The sequence below is a fragment of the Phoca vitulina genome, unplaced genomic scaffold, assembly GCF_004348235.1.
Source record: "Phoca vitulina isolate PV1807 unplaced genomic scaffold, GSC_HSeal_1.0 scaffold1, whole genome shotgun sequence".
In the NCBI taxonomy this organism is placed as follows: Eukaryota; Metazoa; Chordata; class Mammalia; order Carnivora; family Phocidae; genus Phoca; species Phoca vitulina.
Genome location: NW_022589704.1, coordinates 69,109,023 through 69,129,601, shown reverse-complemented (window position 1 = coordinate 69,129,601; position 20,579 = coordinate 69,109,023). Strand labels below are relative to the sequence as shown.

At 36.8% G+C, this 20,579-nt stretch overlaps 1 protein-coding gene across 1 annotated transcript in view; it reads left to right on the top strand.

Moving 5' to 3' along the window:
- The first annotated feature begins 2,037 nt into the window (after positions 1 to 2,037).
- PSMD14 (proteasome 26S subunit, non-ATPase 14) overlaps positions 2,038 to 20,579 on the top strand; it is a 103,493-nt gene continuing 84,951 nt past the window's right edge. The window contains exons 1-3 of the mRNA XM_032409515.1: positions 2,038 to 2,388; positions 8,950 to 9,078; positions 11,379 to 11,430. Of these exons, the coding sequence (XP_032265406.1) occupies positions 11,383 to 11,430 (48 nt within the window). The 5' untranslated portion in view covers positions 2,038 to 2,388; positions 8,950 to 9,078; positions 11,379 to 11,382. The remainder of the gene's footprint in view (positions 2,389 to 8,949; positions 9,079 to 11,378; positions 11,431 to 20,579) is intronic.

Below are 20,579 nucleotides of genomic sequence, written 5' to 3'. Positions count from 1 at the left end.
CTTTGCTGAGGGTCTTAGTATGTGCATTGGGACATGCCTTCAACACTCAGGCAGCGAGTTTACACCTCTGTATTAGTTTTTATTTCTTGCTCTTGTAGAGCCTCAAGGTCAGACAGAGGTGAGAGTTTGGGGTCTTCTCAGTTCTTTCCTGAGCATTTGCACAGGCCTAGCTAGGTATGCAAATGTCCCTAAGCATGTGTATTACCTTCTAGACCCCCAGAAATGTCTCCGTTTTTCAAAGTTTCTATGGACATCTCATTCCCTAGCTAAATACTTTAGTGTGGCTGGAAGCAAGGATGTTCTAAACAAAGTTAAGAGATTTTTGACCTTTGTATTAATTGTTAGGGGGAGTCACTGGTGAAATTTTTAGCAAAGAAGGGGCATGACTGAGCGCCTGGGTGGCTCAGTTGGTTAAGTGACTGCCTTTGGCTCAGGTCATGATCCTGGAGTCCCTGGATCAAGTCCCGCATTGGGCTCCCTGCTCGGCAGGGAGTCTTGCTTCTCCCTCTGACCCTCCCCCCTCTCGTGTGCTCTCTCTCTCTCATTCTCTCTCTCAAAATAAATAAATAAAATCTTTAAAAAAAAAAAAAAGAAGGGGCATGACTCTATTTGTGTAGCTGAAAAAAATCTTTGCTCATAAAGGAGAATGGATTTAAGGGGGACAAACTGGAGGCAGGGAGATTAAGATTATTGCAGCATTCTAGGAAAAAAGTGAGGAAGGCTTGAGTTAAGGTTGGAGAAGAGGGAATGGAGAAAGGTGAGTGGTGGATTAGAAAAGCTCTTTTACAGATTAGACAATGATTTATAGGGTGATTAATTGGGAGGTAGGTAGGAATAGATGAATAGGAGAGAATATGTCTACTCTCAGGTCTGATTAGCGAAACTAGCTGAAGGATGGGTTCATTCACCAAAAAAAAAAAAAAAAAGCAAACAGAAGAGGCACAGGTTGGGGTAGACACATAAAGATGCTGATCCAAATACAGTATTACCTGTGGTTAAAATAACCAATGTATTATTATTACTTTTTTTTTAGGTAGAAATGGAGTATCTTTAAGAGGGAAATTTTTTGTAATTACGCCCACTCAAATAGCTTTGAATTCAGATGCTGTAATTCTTCCTTCCCCTCCATCCAGAAGATTCATCACCATTCTTGATTTAGGAATGCTTTAAAGATGCTTATTATTTGGAACATATTTGACAAAGTGAGAGGGACTTGGTGTAACTAAACAGAGCCTGTAACTAAATATAATATAAACAAAGCCTGTAACTAAATATGATATAAATTTGTCGACCATCAGTCATTTCTTTTTTTTTTTTTTTAAGATTTTGTTTATTTCCTTATCAGAGAATAAGAGAGAGAGAGAGAACAAGCACGGGGAGCGGCAGGCAGAGGGAGAAGCAGGCCCCCCGCTGAGCAAAGAGTCCGATACGGGACTCGATTCCAGGACCCCGGGAACCGCAGGCAGACACCTAACCGACTGAGCCATCCAGGCATCCGGATAATCAGTTATTTCTTGCGTGGTTTTGCTCTCTGAAAACCTAGCACGGAACAGATAATGGGTAAAACGTTGTTGCTGCTAATTATTTGGAGAAACGTAATGATTTTTTTTAAGCCCTGTAAGTTAAATTGGGCTTAAAGTGGGTGGTTTTAACATTTGGGAAACGTTGGTTTTCCTTGAAATCCAATTCCTGGAAAGCGGAGAAGACAAGGAGGTGGGTAGACTGCGCTCTGGAAGAGAACCTCTGACCTATTTCCCCTCTTTTTACACCTCTTCCTTTTCTCTTCTGCTTCTCTGACGACCAAGTTGAGTTCAAACGAACCTTTCAGTTTTTGAGTTCAAGGACCGCGGTGAACACCCAAACGAACGGGCTTCTGGTTTCTCCAAGCCCGCAGTTGCATTTCCTAGCCCGTCACCTCCAGGGTCCAGTAGGCCGGCGTCCCAGATCTCGACTACGGCCTGGATTCGCAGAGGAGGGGAGAAAAAGGTGGGGGGAGAAAAGGGAGGATGTCGGAGGGGCGGGAGCGGCCCCGGCGCTAACTTCCGTCCGGCCCTCCCAGCCTAGACTGGAGAAGCGGGGCGGCCCGCGCCCACCGTCTGGCGCTCTCCTCCCGGGACGCCCGCCGGACTCCCGAGCCGTCTCCAATTGGCCGTCGGGGGGAACGGAAGCCGAAGCGGAGCAGTGAACCCGGAAGTGCTTCGCGGCGGAGGCCCGGGCGACTCTTTTGAATGGAATCGGGCTGATTCATCGCCGGTTCGCGGAGCCAGAGCCCCGTGGAGTCTGAGCCGCCGCCGCCGCCGCCGCAGCTGCCGCCTCCGCCGTCTTCGCGTCACCGCTGGTGGGAGACGAGAGCCCAGACCGCGGCTTCCCGACCCCTGCGGCTTTCAGGTAAGACAGGGAAGGCAGGCCTCGGAGGTCCGCGGAGGCAGCCGCGCTAGGCCGCCGCCAGCCCCGTGCTTTCCTGAGTCACGTTGCCCAGCCGAGTTGCCACTGGAGGCCTGGGCCCTGAGGGAGGAGCTCAGGCTTCTGCGTCCTTCTCGCCGGTTACTCGGGTCTCTTGTAAGTTAGGCCTGGAGGTGGTCTTGTCTTCCAGGCGTTTCTGCTTCGCTGAATGAAACACATCTTGGGAACCCTCTTCTCCCGATACCAGGAAAACCCTTGTGTGTGGCCTCCGTTTGTGTGTCTATTGATAGTTACTCCCGTGTTGAAAAACTTCAAAGCTGGCAGAGGAAACAAGGGAGAGAGAATAAAATTAACTTTCCCATTGAAGGCATGCTTGTTTTATCACTTGTCCTTCTCATGGGCCTTGACCCTTTTTCTCTTAGTGTTAGGATTTCAATTCCCTTTAAAAACCAAACAGAAACCCCAGAGATGCACTGGTTTTTAACCTTGAAACTCTTCAAAACAAAGTGTGGTTTTTCTGCTGTGCCATTTAACTTACTTTCAGTTTGTCCTAATTGAGTAGTTGTGAATAGATAACATTTCCTGTTTTCAATAAAGTAGTAATCTGCTACTCTGTGTTACCTCTTGGAACTTATTTTTTCCTGGGGACTTACTTTGTGTCTGTCAAAAGAAGAAAAAATGTAAACTTTTCGGAAGAGTTTGAATATAAATCTAGCGACCGAATGAAAAATTCTGGAAATTAAAAATGGTAACTGAAAGTTGATAAAGATTCATGGGAAAGGCAGGCAAGAAGCCTTAAAAATTATCATAGAAATGCAGTTTTAGGGTGAAAATTATTTTTTTTATTGCTCACAAAAATATGTTTTTAGTGCTGCTAAGTTGTTTATTATGTGGAAAGCCAGAAGAGAGTCACTGATAATGTTGAAAGAACAAAAAAGAACCGAATACAGTTTTGGTGGAGATGATTAAGACAGTGGTGGTTTCCTTGTTTTGTCATGTAAGTCTAGCAACTGGCTCATTTAAAGTTTATAGGTTTTAAATAAATTTAAATTTAATGAATAACTGTACATTTGGAGAGATTAAGATATAGTAGTTCAGAATTAACTACAGTTGTGTTTAGTGAAGTGATATTTAGTGAAAGGCCTGAATATTGTCCTGAATTTGTCCCAGAACAAAATTACTTCTGGCCCACAGAAGAAGGTTTTGAAGTCATCTTTCAATGAAGCCTCACCTGTTGACTTTGGGGTATTATTCCCCCCTCCCAAGGTGCTTGGTAAATAATATTTTGCTATTCTAATTGTAAAGCTGCATTTTAACCTCCCCGTCATGGGTTTATTTTATTTTTATGCTTGTCATGTAAACCTTGTGTTTAGTATGTAGGTTTAGAACCCATGTTTGAATATCAGGAACGAGAGGCAATTGTGTTTTTGTTTTTCATTTTATAGCAGTGTTCATTTCATAATTCAATGTCCACTTCTGAAAGTCTTACCTGAATATTCATGGCATTTATTACTCATGAACTTGTCACATACCCAGTTTGTTGCACTCATTTGACATTCATATCCTGCTTTGTGATATTTTGGCATCTCCACCTGTAAAATGAGAGATGGATTAAATAATAGTTTCTGGTTCTAAGATGATGATAACAATAACAGTAACAGCAGTTACTGAGTACCTTATAAATGTTCCAGGCACTGTGTTAGGTGCTTTGTATTTTATCTTACCACTGACTTGCAAGGTAGGTATTGTCCTCATTTTATAGATGAAATCTAGATTCTAGAAGAAGGTAGCTTTTTCCAGATCATACAGAGAGTAGGTTTGCTTGTTTTTTGAAGACTGTATTTGAGAGAGAGAGAGCACGAAAAAAGGGGTGGGTGGGGCGCAGAGGGAGAGAGAGAAGCAGACTCCCCACTGAGTGAGGAGCCCAATGGAGGGCTTGATCCCAGCACCCCAAGATCATGACCTGAGCTGAAGTCAGACGCTTAACTGACTGAGCGACCCAGGCGCACCTGGAGAGTAGGTTTTGAAGCTTGGATTCCGATTGAGGTCTGATTGCCTTCACAGCCTTTCTGGCTCTACACTGCTTCCTTTCACTTTATGTATTTTTCATAGGTTTATATCATGCCTCCCCAAATAGACTATAAATTCTTTCAGTGAAAGTCACTTGAGTTTCTTAGTGGCTCTATTTCTATATCACCTTATGTACGAGGTAGTACAGGTTTCTCCTACTGTCTGAAAGTTAGCTTTACCCCACTTCACTTTTACAGAAGGCCTGCATTATACCTGTTTTTTTGCTAACAGAAAGAAACCCGAAGAGGATTTTCACTTTTACAAAATGTTAATTGTTTTTTTGATTTATGCCATTTCCACTTAGGAAAGTTTTTTTTAAGATTTTATTTGTTTATTTGACAGAAAGAGACACAGCGAGAGAGGGAACACAAGCAGGGGGAGAGGGAGAAGCAGGCTTCCCGCAGAGCAGGGAGCCCGATGTGGGGCTCGATCCCAGGACCCTGAGATCATGACCTGAGCCGAAGGCAGACGCTAAACGACTAAGCCACCCAGGCGCCTCTCCACTTAGGAAAGTTTTAAAAGGAACATTCTGCTTCTGGATAGAGGGGGAACCTTGTACTTAATAAATGTTTAATTGAGTGCTGTAATTAGGAAACAGCACAAGAAAAGATATTGTGGTAGTTCCATCTTCACTGTTCTAAACTGGAAAAATCTTGCTTTCAAAATCATATTTATATAATTAAGTTTAATGTTGACTCTTTCTATTTCTTCCATTGAAGAAAGCCCTTAAAGTCAAAGAAGTTCCTAATTACTTTCCACAAATCAGAAAGTAGAGGAATTAGAAATACAATGAGATCTGGAGTAAAGAAAGGATTTAGCATCAATCTGAGAAGTAATATGTAACTAAACTGCAGCATGGGTTGAGGAGTACAAAATGAACTAAGAAAAACAATGATGAACTCGAACAGCTAAGAGCTTCATGATTTTGTTTGTTATGAATTACTGGGACAACAGTGTCCCTTGTGAAAGGTTGAAAAGTTAAAAGAAAAAAATTGCCACATTCCAAGACCAGATTAAGTTAATTTTGAAGGATCTGTTTTTTTAAAGTTATTCTTGGTTCTGTACATTTTCTGTAAATATTTGAGAATTGATTTATTTTAGTTCCAACATGAACACAATCTAACTGTATCAGGTTCTCATCAGCTGTTAACTCAGTAGGGAGATGAAAAAGTGGAAGATCATCAATTTTTTGATGTACAACCTTTTGAAAGTACCAATGCTTATTTCGTACTCTTTACCAGTTAGGATACTAAAGATTATTCTATGTATGATATGCTAGTTACAGCTAAACACTTTATTCATATTATCTGATAATTTTTTTAAAGATTTTATTTGTTTACTTGAGAGAGAGCACAAACAGGGGAAAGGGCCGAGGGAGAAGCATACTCCCCTGCTGAGCAGGGAGCCCCGTGTGAGACTCTGGGATCATGACCTGATCCAAAGGCAGACACTTAACCTACTGAGCCACCCAGATGCCCCTATCTGACAATGTTTTAAGTAAAGTTAATCATTTCATGATAAGCTCTTGAGTCCTCTGTTTTTTGATAGGTGTAAAAGCTTGCTTTAGATCTATAGGTGTTATGTATGGCTTTTATTTCTAAGAATTGTCTTTCATATTATAGTGTAACCACTTTAATTTTATTAACCCTTTTGCTAAATCCTGCAAAATGCAAGTCCCTCCTCTCCAATATAATTCATTTAGTACTGTGAAATGTGCCTACTGTTTTGAAATTCACTAAGTGGCAAACTATGTAGGAAGAAGAATCTGTGTTGTATGAACTGTAGCCCCGCTAAGGAGGGTGGTGCTGATAGCAGCTAGCACTCATTGTTTACCTACTATACACTAAGCATTATGTTAAATGTTGTTTATGTCCACTGTCTTCTTTAATTTTCTAAACAACTGTAAGGTATCCCCATTTTGCAGATGAGGAAACAGGCTCAGGGAGGTAACTGACCCAAGGACACACAGCTAATAACTATCAGACACAGGATTTGAATCCTGGCACTTGTACTGCAGAGTCATAGCTCTTAACCCGCATATAAAATATGTATAACATAAAATTTACCATTTTAACCATTTTTAGATGTACAGTTCAGTGGCTTTAAGTATACTCGTGTTGTACAACCATCACCACCATCCATCTCTGGAACTTTTTCATTTCCCAGTTGCAATACTTTTGAAAACATAGATCATAATTTTGTTGAGACGATGGCTATCATCTCTGCTTGCAAAACATTTTTTTTTCTTTTAGATTTATAAACAGTTAAAGTTAGTCCAATGATTTTTTTCACTTCTACATTATCTATTTCTTTTTGCTCATCTTTGTGGACAATTCAGCTTTTGCCCACATGTGAACTTCATCAACATCATAAAAGATAAAAGAATATGTCACATATCTCTTCAGCAAAACAAGTTCTGGTTGTAAAATAGTGTGTAAAGGAGTCCTTCTTGTTGAATACCTAACTGGATGAGAACCTGTTTCTTTTTTAGTCCTGGAAATATATTGTTTGCTCATTGATCCACTTAGCAAATAATTTTTGTGGTGAAATTCAGGTAACAAAATTAACCATTTTAAAGTGAATATTTAGGGGCCCCTGGGTGACTTAGTTGGTTAAGCATCCGACTCTTGGTTTTGGCTCAGGTCCTGATCTCAGGGTCATGAAATCAAACTGAGCGTCCATGCTTTAAGTCGGCTTGAGATTGTCTCTCCCTCTCCTTTGCCCCTCTCCCATGAGCGTGCATGTGCTTGCTGTCTCTCTCTTTCTCTCAAATAAATAAATCTTGAAAAAAATAAAGTGAACAGTTCATTGTTGTTTAGTAGATTCATGGTGTTGTGCAACTACCCCCTCTACCTAGTTCCAAAACATTTCCATCATTCTGAAGTAAAATCCCTTACCCATTAAGCAGTTTCTCCATATTACTCCTTCCCTGTAACCTCTGGCAGTCACTAATCTGTACTCTTTTTCTAAGGATTCAGGTATTTGGGTTACTTAATATAAATGGAATCATATGGTTTGTGACCTTTTGTGCATGTCTTCTTTTACATAGCATAATGTTTTGCGGTTCATCCACATTCTCACATGTATCAGTACTACATTCCTTTTTATAGCTGAATGATATTCCATATGTTCCATTGTATGTATATTCATGCTAGAATTTGTTTATCCCTTCACCTTTTGGTGGGCATTTGGGCTTTTTCCATCTTTGGGCTGTTGTGAATAATGATGCTCTAAACATGCATGTACCTGTGTTTGTTTTGAATACCTATTTTTAATTCTTTCGGATATATAGCTAGGAATGGAATTGCTGGGTCATATGGTAATTCTTTGTTGAATTTTTTGAAGAGCTCCCAAACTGTTTCCAGCACTCCTTGGTTCTTAAGTTCGAGAAGATTAATCTAAGGTATTGTCATCTGAAGATGTATAGTCTGAAATTTTGTTTCTATCAGTGGTTCTGAACTGGGAGTGATTTTGCCCTTCCAGGGGACATTTGGTAATGTCTGGGGACACCTTGGATTATCACGACTGGGTAGGTGCTACCAGCATCTAATGAGTAAAGGCCAGGGATTCTGCCAAACATCCTGTAATGCACAAGACAGTCCTCTACAGCAAAAAATTTGGTTCTGAATGTCAACAGTGCTGAAGAAACCTGGCTTATACCATCAATTTTATTGTAATCATTAGAGACTAGAGTGCTGTTAACTGGTTTCTTTACATTCACCTTATGATTCTCTAATCATTAGGAAACTTTTTTTCTCTGTTCTTCTCTCTTTGACATTATGGATATAATATGAAAAATTCTGAATTTTCAACTGTGTTCAAATGAAAGCTAAAAAAAAGACTACAAAGATTGTGTCTCTGGTCTTTTCTTTTTGAAAGATGGTTAAATGCTTTGGGCAGCACAATAAAAACTGAAGAATGAAGCAATAGCGGTAATGTATTTCACTGTTGCATCATTTTGAATAATTACTCTTTCATTTTCTTGTTACTTTGGCATAGTTGGGAATAACTGACTAAAAAATGATGAACTAATTCCTATGATAATGAAATAGCAAACTTTAAAATATAGGCAATAACATCACTAAGATTCCATAATATATCATGGATTTGTAATAATGTGCAATGGAACTATATGGTAATTACACAATAGAATGTTCTCTTTAAAAATATGGGTAAATTTTCTCTTTGTTCTTTGAAACACCTCTAGAAAGACTAAAAGTCATGAAATGTCAATTCTTACATATAATTAGAACTGCTCAAAAAAGAAACTTAAAAACAGAATTTGTGTATGGGGTAATCCTCTGCTCTATAGCTCCCTAGGATGCTATTTCTTTCCATATTCTTCTGGAAATGGTGATTAAAATCAGTTTTTATTTCTGTTTTGTTTTTAGGAATTTTGTTTCATTTAAAGTTTGTGGCATAGTTTCCTCCATAGTTCTCAAAGTAATTGTATCTTATTTTATTTACTTTTTTTAGGAGAGAGAGAAAAAAAATACTTAGGAAAAGTTATACCTGCCAGTATTAGCAAGAGCTTGAGTTAAGAAGAAATTTGTCAAACTCAACGAATTGAAGCTTAACACCTCAAGAGTTGTAGTTACTGACCAGGTGAGAATTAAGAATGTATATAACTTTCACCTGTTCTTTCAGGATATGATATAAAGATGTTATGAAAATGTATCATTTTTTAAACACACATCAAATTATAAATATGTGATAGATATCTAGATTTAAGAGCTCATGAAAGTCATTTAGATAACTAGCACTTTTGTTCTTATTTGCTTTCTATAAACTTTTTTTAAAAAATAGTGTGATATAGAACGTTTATTGATATATTTCATTTCCAAATGTTAGTATTTTTATTAAACCTCATTATGTTATCTAAAATGTTTTAGTTTGTTAAATATTTTTTCCTGTTTGCTGAGACATCTAATTTTACTAAAAACACAAATTTGACCTGCCAGATTTTCTTTCCCTCTGCTCCCCACATTGCTCATGTATATTCACAGCATCTGGAGTCTGTGTAAAGTCATAAGAAACAACACTGGGGGAATAGATAAACTGAACACAGCTGGGAATCGACTTTGGCCTGGAATGTATATAACGTCTAAAGTATACTGTATGTTGTTAGTTTTTTTCTATTTGTTCTTTAAGTTTATAAGCTTGAAATGGTCCAAAAGAATTTTTTTTCCTTTGGTAATACATTCTAGAGAAATGTCTTTAATATTTTAAACTAGTCAGGTTTTGCCCCTCTGTTTATAAGCCTTTAAAAAAATGCCATGTATTGAATGGTATATTTGAGTTGAGGAATTTTAATGAGAATTTAATGGAGATTTTGTTCGTAAATGCTACTTCTAGAATGTGTTAAGGTCATAAAGCAGAAACTTTGTCTGGACTAACAAGTTTTCTTAATGTGTCTTTCTTTTTTTAAAATGAATTTATCCATTGTGAATCTCACAGACTTGTTGATATAAAGTTATTTATAAATTGTTGTTTATATAAAAATCAAAAACAGCAGAACTAATCTATGCCATTAGAAGTTGAAATTCTATCTTTGCACGGTGGAAGGGACCAGAAAGGGGGCATGAGAGGTGTTCCAAGGTGCCCATAATGTTGTTTCTTTATCTAGGTCGTGGTTGTGGGAGTGTTTTCACTTTGTGAAGATTCCATGGCTTTGTCATTTGTGCATTTTTCTGTACGTGGACTTGGATAAAGTTTGCAATATTAGCATTGTTAAATACAGAAATAAATTGTTAGCAGGATCCAACAAACGTGATTGATTAGGCTGTAGTGTAATGATCATGAGTACATTATTAATTTTTAGTTTGTATAGCGGTTCTAACTAGTAAAAGAATATGAACAAATGACTAATTCATTAGCATTTAATTTAGAATATAAATTGTAGTAATACCATTTTCTAAAGCATACATTAGAAAAGGAATTTTAAGGCACAGTAGCAATTTTCAAGTAGATGAAATGCTCCATTGTCACTCTTAAAGTATTTAGTTGTACTGCTATTAACTTTTTAGAATTTGGTTACACTTTTTTGTGTAGTTGAGGTCATATCAATACCCTTGTTATTTCTTTCCGTTGATTTCTTCCGAGTTTTTCAAGCTTATAAGAATGTCTTCTATAGTTATTCTAGACATAAAAAACAAATTAGATTGATACTTTAAAGTTAATCTTCTTTGTATTGATTAACTCTAAAATTATCATTGGGAAGAACAGCTGAATTTCCTTAGTGAAAAAGGTATATATCTTCACAACATCTGAAATAAGGCAAAATATCTGTGTAGGTTCTAGAACACTATCTTAATGCATTTAATGTTTACTTTATAATATTTCTTTTAGTATAATGAGTTCATTTTAAAAAAGCCTTTGATGCTAATTCAGAGATCCATAATCTGCTCACAATGTCTTTCACATGTAGTTTTGATGATAACTGACAAGCTGTAAGTTAATTAGCACAGAACTTACTAATGAGGATGTTAAAATTTAATTTAAAAGTGAGGATTTTTATTTGTACACTCTGAACAAATTGAAGGAAATTCAATCATACATATGATAAGCATTTCAGGCACTTTTTCCTCATTCAGGTACTTTATTAGATAACAATGAGAAAATATAATTAACTTAATGATAGCAAAGTTTTGAAAGTATGCTAAGATTGCTTGTCTTTAAAACCGGGGATAACCCAAAACCAAAGCAGTAAAGTAAGGTCTGTTAATTAGCATGGAAGACAGCTTCTTGAATTAATATGTGGTGTTAATTAACAGGAAGTCTGATGTTGTGTTGTAATTACCACCAATATTTTTGACATACTGAGTGACTGAAGGTGAATTATATAGATAGCAATTGAGTAAACACTTTTGTGCTTAGGAACGTTTTCCTTTGTTTCTGTTTTCTAGAAATATGGACAGACTTCTTAGACTTGGAGGAGGTATGCCTGGACTGGGCCAGGTTAGTATATAGACTTTCAGTATTTCTTTGTTTGTAAACTACACATCTTTCTCTAGTTATCCAAAGAGAAAGAAATCACTCCCAAGGAAATCATCTCACAGATAACCTTATGGTAAGAAGCTTACCTTATTGCTGGTTGTTGTATTGCAACACTAAATAACATGGGGGGAACATTTTCTATTATCTTAATTTAATTTTCTCCTAGGAATAAGAATTTTCTGTATTTTTTTAATTTAAAATTTGGGGATATGTAAGATTCTCAAACTTGCCTTTTAATTAAAAAAAAAAAGGAGTCAAAATATCTTATCTCTGGGTTTACAACATAGACTTTAGAAGTAACACATGAAAAAGTAAACATGGCATATTCTTGGCAAGATCCAGAAAACTGACCCATAGAATGTTTGTATGTACAGTTTTAATACTGGTAAATTCCTTCTAGTAGTTATGATACATGGCTGAAATAATATGTAATACCTCTTTTTTTCTCTAAATTTGGTATGTATGGTTTCTTTTTACATTCTTATTAAAATTAAATTTGTTTTTCAGTTTTAATATTATCATCTATCTTGTTTCTTGCTATTGGGCAAATGGCCTCTAGATAGATTTTTTTGATCTTAGAATATTCTGCTTTAGGTGAAGCAGAAATTTTTGCCTTTTTTGAGTTCTACACTGATTATCTTTCCAGTCCTCCATTCACAAAAGTGATAACTGTGTTGTTCCTTTCCTGAGACTTTTATGTAACATAGTGTTTTATGACTAAATTTTGGGAATATTTTTATAACCTACTTTTATAACCCTTTTAGCTACCAGCTTTCCCTCATTTTCATATCACGGTCAATCAGTTTGTCTTCCTTCATTTAAAGTGGTCTGTATTTTGGGAAAGAAACAGTTTTGTTGGGGATTTCGTGGTATTTTAGGTGTGGAGGCACTTCCATAAGAATTCCTTAAGTAGGTCTGTCACATGGCTTCTACTAATAAACCTTTTCCTTTTAGAAAGTTGGAATCATTTCGTGATTCTGTGTTGCATCCTTTATAGACTTCAATTATTTTTCCTTTTTTTTTTCAGTTACTTTTACTTCTGTTAGTGTTGACTATTTATTTCTCCTGTTCTTTACTATCAGCCTACTTCTTTATGATTCTTCATTTTTGTAAGATCTCTGTAATCCATTCTCTTAAGAGGCCTAAGCCTTGGGGCGCCTGGGTGGCTCAGTTGGTTAAGTGTCCAATTTTTAATTTTGGGTGAGGTCATGATCTCAGGGTCTTGAGATTGAGCTGTGCATCGGGCTCTGAGTGGAGTGCGGAGTCTGCTTGAGATTCTCTCTGCCTCTGCCCCTACCCCACATGTGCACATGCTCTCTCTTTCTCCCTATAAATAAAGTCTTAAAAAAAAAAAAAAAGAGGCCTAAGCCTCTCGAAACTTGACCCTTCCAAAGCTGTTTCCATGCTTTTGTAAGCATTCTAGATACCTTCTAGAATTCCCTCATTTATTCTGAAATTAGCAATAACAATGTTAAAGCATATCAAAGTGTCAGAAGTGAGCTGAGGTGATAACATAGGTACTGCAAATTTACCTGCAAAATATAGGCAATGATACTGCCTTAGTAGAATTCTTTTTTTTTAAATTTTTTTTTAAGATTTTATTTATTTATTTGGCCGAGAGAGATATAGCTAGAGAGGGAACACAAGCAGGGAGAGTGGGAGAGGGAGAAGCAGGCTTCCCGCTGAGTAGGGAGCCCGATGCGGGGCTCGATCCCAGGACCCAAGGATCATGACCTGAGCCGGAGGCAGATGCTTAATGACTGAGCCACCCAGGCGCCCCTGCCTTAGTAGAATTCTTAAAGGAAGTTGCAGCAAATTTAAATGCCCAAGTACCTTTTCTTAAGCATTAGATGCAATAAATTTATATATCCATGTTAGAAATCCATGCTGGGAAATTGCTGGATGTGAAATATAGTTTTACTGACCACAAATTGAGCTACATCATATCTCAGTGACTACTGCAAACCTTTGTAGTAAGTGAAAAACTTAAGTTTGGTTCAATAACCTCTCCTTGGCTCCTGATAATTTAATCACCTCATGTGCCCTCTATTCTTATTTGAACTTAAAAATATGTTATTTGAGAATCTTTTATTTCAAGTATGTGTTTCATCTTCCCAATTAGATGACAAACTCTCAATGGGATAATTTGTGGGGTGCTTATTTCTGTGATATCTCCTTTATCAAATACTAGTGTTCAATGATTAATTTTTTTTTAAATTTTATTTTACTCTTGGGGCGCCTGTGTGACTCAGTTTGTTAAACATCCAACTCTTGGTTTTGGCTCAGGTCATGGTCTCAGGGTCATGGGATCAAGCCCTGTGTCGGGCTCTGCGCTCAGTGCAGAGTCTGCTTGACCCTATCCCTCTGCTCCTCCCCCAACTCATGCTCGTGCTCTCTTTCTCTTGAAAAATAAATAAAAATCTTCAAAAATTTTTTTTATTTTACTTTTGTTCTAGATTTAAGATGTAATTTTGCAACAAATGTAAAGTATATTTTTTAATATACAGGAATAGAATGTTGTTTATTATTTATTTTTAATAAAGTAAAAAATATTTGGGTTAAAAGCTACTCTTTCCATTCAGTAATGCATAGCAGCCAGTAAAAGTGGAAAAGGAGACATAAGCAGTTTTATCCTTACAAAAATAAATGGGTAATGTTACTATCTTACCATTTAATGGAAAAGTCAGAATTTCCTTATAGATGGGGCAGGATACTTGCTGGTAAGTTTGCAGATGGTCCTTTGAAAACATGAGAATACAAACAGAACAGGGTTCTTCATTCTAACAACTCTGAACTTTCTCTGAAACGAAGTGATTTTTCTCTTCTCCATGGCTAATCTTTCCACTTATTCTCTGATCCCATCTTCTCTTGAAACCTTGCTCATATGCACTGACCCCTTTCTCTGTGTACAAAAATGTTTGTCTGTATCCAAAAAACAACAAAACTTCACTGTACCCTGCCACTAAGCCTTTCTTTTATTTATTTCTAGAATTCCTGAAATAATAGCTTATACTCACAGATTATACTTCCTTACCTTTGACTCTTCTGAGGTTATATACTGGCTTTCTTTTCCATTACTTTCCTGGAATTGCTCAAATTGCCCAATCTATTGGCCTGCCTTTGGTTCCCGTTTCACTGGACTTTAAAATATTTTTTAAAGATTTTATTTATTTGTCAGAGATAGAGAGTGAACACAAGCAGGGGAAGCAGCAGGCAGAGGGAAAAGCAGGCTCCCCTCTGATCAAGGAGCCTGATGGGGGACTCGATCCCAGGACCCTGGGATCATGACCTGAGCCAAAGGCAGATGCTTAACTGACTGAGCCACCCAGGCATCCCCAGTATAAATGTATTAGTAGTTTGAAGTAGAAACAAACAGATTCTTTTTTTAAAGATTTATTTATTTATTTGAGAGAGAGAGTGCACACACACACACACAGGGAGAGGGAGAAACAGACTTTCCACTGAGCAGGGAGCCCGATGTGGGGCTCAATCCCAGGACCCTGGGATCATGACCTGAGCTGAAGGCAGATGCTTAACTGACTGAGCCACCCGGGCGCCCCACAAACAGATGTTTTGTTAGAAGTATTAAAATTTGTTAACTGGTAGCTTTAAATTTCAAATGTATTTTTTTATTTGCTAAAGTGTTTATGAACTTGAAATTACTATAAGACATGAGATGATTTATTAAAAGCATTTACTGCTGTAATTTGGCTACTTGATTATAACTATCCCAATTTACGTCTTGGCAACTAAACTTTCCAAAATCTGTGAAGATAAAACCCAAGAGATAGGCATAGCCAAAGTACTGTCATAGTCTCCAGTCTCTAAAAGTTTTAGTTTAAGTCTTTGGGTCCATTTTAGCTTTAGAAACAGCCAAGGTAAGCTTTTAAGGTAAGCTTAAAAGTAAATGAATTCTCACGGTGCCTGGGTGGCTCAATCTGTTAAGTGTACGACTCGGTTTCGGCTCAGGTCGTGATCTCATGGGTGGAGATCTCATGGGTCAAGAAATGGAGCCCCGCTTCCAGCTCCATGCTCAGTAAGGAGTCTGCTTGAGGATTCTCTCCCTCTGCTCCTCTCTGTGCACGTGCTCTTTCTCTCCAGTATGAATAAATCTTAAAAAAAAAAAAAAGAAGAAGAAAAGTAAATGAATTCTTAAATGAAATGTCAGTAGCATCTGTTGGCTTGTATTGTATTTGAATTTGTTAGGCTAGTATTTTGATTTTCTAAGAACATTGTTACTTAACCTAGGTATGTAACATTCTACTCTGTATTGTTCCGATTTTAGTATATATGCTGCTGCAGAAGCAAGCAGAGTATGTTATGTCCTAGTATAAACACACCAATTATGTTTTAAGTGCCTGGCACATATTAACTACTTTGAGTGGATACTAGTGCTTATTATAAATAGTGTGATTTAAAAGTATAGTGGTTGTAGGGTTTCTTTTTCCATGATAAAGGTAAATAAGACTGAATCGAGGAGATGATTGAGCTAAATTTTGGAATATATGGCAAGACATATTTAAAGGGTTGGAGAATAGGTGATGTAAGGGAAAACCACAAGGAAAGAAGCTGGTGAATGAATTTGGAGTAGATTGTGAAAGGACTGAATGCCATTCCTAGTGATTTTTACTTTTTTTTCCCCATAGGCATTATAGTTTCATGTTTTTTTTTTTAGCAGAGTTATGAGATAATTCAATCTGTGTGCCTTTTTTTAAAAAAAAGATTTTATTTATTTATATGAGTGAGGGAGAGAGAGTGCGTGTGTGTGCAGGGGGAGTCGCAGAGGGGGAGGGAGAGAGGATCTTGAGCAGTTTCTGTACTGAGCACACAGAGCCCAACATAGGCTTGATCTCACAATCCTGAGATCATGACCTGAGCTGAAACCAAGATACCCTTAACTGACTGAGCCACCCAGGTGCCTTGATGCAATCTGTGTTTTTGTAAACTAATTCTAGTGGTAATTTGCAGAATAGATAGAAGGGAAGAGATTGAAGGCAGAGTCATCAGTTATATGAAATAACTTCTGATTTATAACCTTTTGGGCACGTAGCAGGCTTTTATTTCTCTATCATTTTTTAAGTTAGCTTGACCATGATTTTACTTTGACAAGTGGAATGTGAATTGGAAATTAATAGGTCACTTTTATGTGGAAGCTTCAAAAATCAGTATGATTTGCCTGCCCTGGTAATCAAGAAAGCATGGAGATGGAATCTTTGTTAGCTGGGTTCCTGAGAGCGAATGACATACCTGCAAGTCACAGATTCTGTGATTTTTGTGTGAAATGTCTAATTGTTTTGGTCTCTGGTTTTTGTTTTCAGGAACATGATGTAGACCAAACTAAGCACATATGCAGACCTGTGTTGCCTATGTTATCAGTTTGTATCTTTCTGATATAGACGTCAGTGATTTCCAGATGCAAAAAAAGGGGGAAATACTATAGATGAATGATTAGAGGAGGCTTTCTGAAAGTGGTGAGATGTAAGCTATATTTTGAGGGAGTATTTCAGGTGGCTTGATTAAAAAAAAAAAAAACAACTTCCTGAATTGGATGTGTTCTGTTTTATTTGTTATAACTCCCAAATCCCTACAGTATGTGGATTTTGTATACATAACTAATAGTCATTTTTCTGTTTCCCTGGGTCTTTGAGTAGAAATGTTTTTTTCAGTTATTTGTCTTTTGGGTTTTGGTCTGATGTTTTATAGAAAGGATTTACTTAACATAGGAATGGAAAAAAAATGCCCAGAATAAATGAGGAAATACCATTTTCATAGATGAGGAATCTTAGTATCACATGTGAGTTCTCCAATTTAATCATAAATTCAGTGGAGTTCCAATAAAAATATCAACTGGAATTTTCATAGAATTAGAAAAATGATTCTAAAATTCATATATGAAAAAATAATCCAAGAATAGCAAAGAAATTCTTAGAAAGGAAAAAGAAACTTGCTCTACCAAATATCAAAATATATTTTAATGTTACATGATTCAAGTAGTATAATAGTGGTATATAGATAGGTCAGTGTAATCAAGTAGAAAGCCCAGAATAGACTCATGCATATATGGGAACTTGATTTGTGATAGAGATTGTATTAAAAATTAGTGAGGAAGGAGAGAGCTGAGCTGTTCATTAAATGGTGCTAGAACACGTGGCTTTCTATATGGAGGGAAAACTGATACTAGATTCCTACCTTATTTTATATACAAAAATGTATAGCACATGGATTGAAGGCATGACTATGAAAATCAAACTTTATACTTTTGGAAGACACGCCAATTAGGATAGCTATTCAAAAAAAAAAAAAAAAAACTGGAAAATCACAGTTGTTGGGGCACCTGGGTGGCTCAGATAGTTAGGCATCTGCCTTCAGCTCAGGTCATGATCCCAGGGTCCTGGGATCGAGCCCCATGTCGGGCTCCCTGCTCAGCGGGGAGTCTGCTTATCCCTCTCCCTCTGCCTCTCCCCCTGCTTGTGCTCTGTCTCTCTCTCTCAAATAAATAAACAAAATCTAAAAAAAAAAAAAAAAAAAGAAAGAAAATCACAGTTGTTGATTAGGATGTAGAGAAATTGGAGCCCTGTACATTGCTGGTAGGAATGTAAAATTATGTAACCTCTGTGGAAAACAGTATGGTGGTTCCTCAAAAAATTAGGCATAAAAGTACCATACAATGCAGTAATTCTATTTCTGTCATTGTATATTCCCCCAGAATTGAAAGCTGGGACTCAGATATTTGTACACCAGTGTTCATAGCAGCATTATTCACAGTAGCCAAAGGTAGAAGCAACTTGTGTAATAGCGATAGATGAATGGATAAACAAAATGTGATATGTACATGCTATGGAATATTATTCAACCTTAAAAAGGAAGGAAAAACCTGACATCTGATAGAACATGGATGAACCTTGAAGACATGATGATAAGTGAAATGAGCCAGTCACAAAAGGACAAATATTGAATGATTCCGCTTATATGAAGTACTAGAGTAGTCAGATTCATAGAGACACAAAGTAGAATGGTTGTTGCCAGAGGTTGGGGGAAGTAGTGAAGTGGGTTAGTGTTTAATGGTTACAGGGTTTCAATTTAGGAAGACAAAAAATTCTGGAAATGGATAGTCGTATTTGTTGCACAGCAAATGTGAATGTGTGAATGTACTTAATGCTACAGAACTGTATACTTAAAAATGGTTAAATGATAAATTTTATGTTGTTTATATTTTACCACAATAAAAATTTCAATTACCATATCTTTAAAATGAGATTAGTACCTACCTTAGATGTTTCTTAAAAGGATTAAATATGTCAGACACACAGAAGATAGCCCAAAAAAATATTTTTTAAAAGATAATTTGTATGACCTCAAAGTAGGAAAGCAAAACTCAAAAGATTGCTAATTTGACTGCTTCAATACATTACTCTTGTCCCAACAAAGACAATAAAAACAAACTTAACAGACAAGCAATAGAAGGAGAGAAGATATTTGTAACATATTCATCTGCAGCACATTTAGCAGAACCACAAATCAGTAAGACAAAAAAAGACAGCCTCATAGAAGAAAGAACATGAAATGGCAGTTCGTAGAACAACTGCCAGCAAGCGTAGGAAAAGATACTCAACTTCAGTGTATGTCAGAGAAATGAAAATTAAAACAAGTATTAGTTTTTTTTTAAACAAAAGTCTGTTGTATTAATAAGTGTTAATGAAGATTTTGAAAAGCAGAAATTTTCACGTAAGCTTTTTATGTAGGTGGGGTGTGGGTGTGGAGTATGGGTGTGGGAATTGGTTAAGGATTGTATCTCAGTGCTTAGAACATTACCTGGCAAATAGAAGACCATAAATATATGTTGAATGAACACACTGCATGTGGAATATAAATGGTTGAAGTCACTTTGGAAATCAATTTGACAGTATCTAGTAAAGTTGAAAATGCCCTAATTTCTGTGACTCAGCAATTCCATTTATTCACTTTAGAGAAATTCTTACACATGTGTATCAGGACACGTGTTTAAGGACATTTATTATGACATTGTTTACACTATTGAAAAATTGCAGAATACTTACATGTCTCCTTGTGGCAAAAATGTGTTATGATGGAATATTATATTGCAGTTAAAATGAACCAGATTCTTAGACTTATAAACATATGAAGAGAAAAATTGAGGTTGTAGAGAGATATACAATATGAAAGCATTAATGTTAATTCTAAAAACATAACACTTTTTTTAAAGGGTACATAACTCTTGAGTAAACATATTACAAGTTCTACAGCAGCACTGTCCAATAGAACTTTCTACAGTGACGGAAATACTCTGTATTGGCTCTAACACAGTAGCTGCTAGCCATATGTGGCTGGCTATTAAGCACTTGAAATGTGAGTAGAACAACTGAAGAATTGAATTTTAAATTTTATTTAATTTTAACTTTTTTTTTTTTTTAAGATTTTATTTATTTATTTGACAGAGAGAGAACACAGCAGGGGGAGTGGGAGAGGGAGAAGCAGGCCTCCTGTGGAGCAAGGAGCCCAACGCGGGGCTCGATCCCAGGACCCTGGGACCAGGACCCGAGCCGAAGGCAGATGCTTAACGACTGAGCCACCCAGGCGCCCCTAATTTTAACTAATATTAATTTAAATTTAATGGCCACATGTAGCAGTTGAGTCCATGGATTGTGCCTACCTTATGTGACTGAAGAACTGAATTTTTAATTTTATTTAAATGTATTGTTATATGTAGCTAGTGACTACCATAGGCCTAGATAAACCCACACAAATTCATGAGATGGGAGGGAGGCAAAAGGAACTTTTACTTCATATATAATGTTTTCTCTTTTTAATAAACAAATGAACAAACAAAAAAACTAAGTAAAAGAACAAATAGTGAGTACCATTAAATGACATTAAGTAACATTTTCCTTTAGTACTTTTTTAAAAAGTCACCAAGTGAAACAAAGTCAAAAATGCATTTTAATTTATTTTTCAGTACTTTTTTTCATGCTTTACTTAGGTATTTCATATAACTCTAAAGAGGTTGCCAGAGGCTAAACTATTTAGGGCCTAATAGAAGATTCTCTTCCAATTGAGTTGGGAAATCATTAGAGATTTTTGAGCAAAGGAGT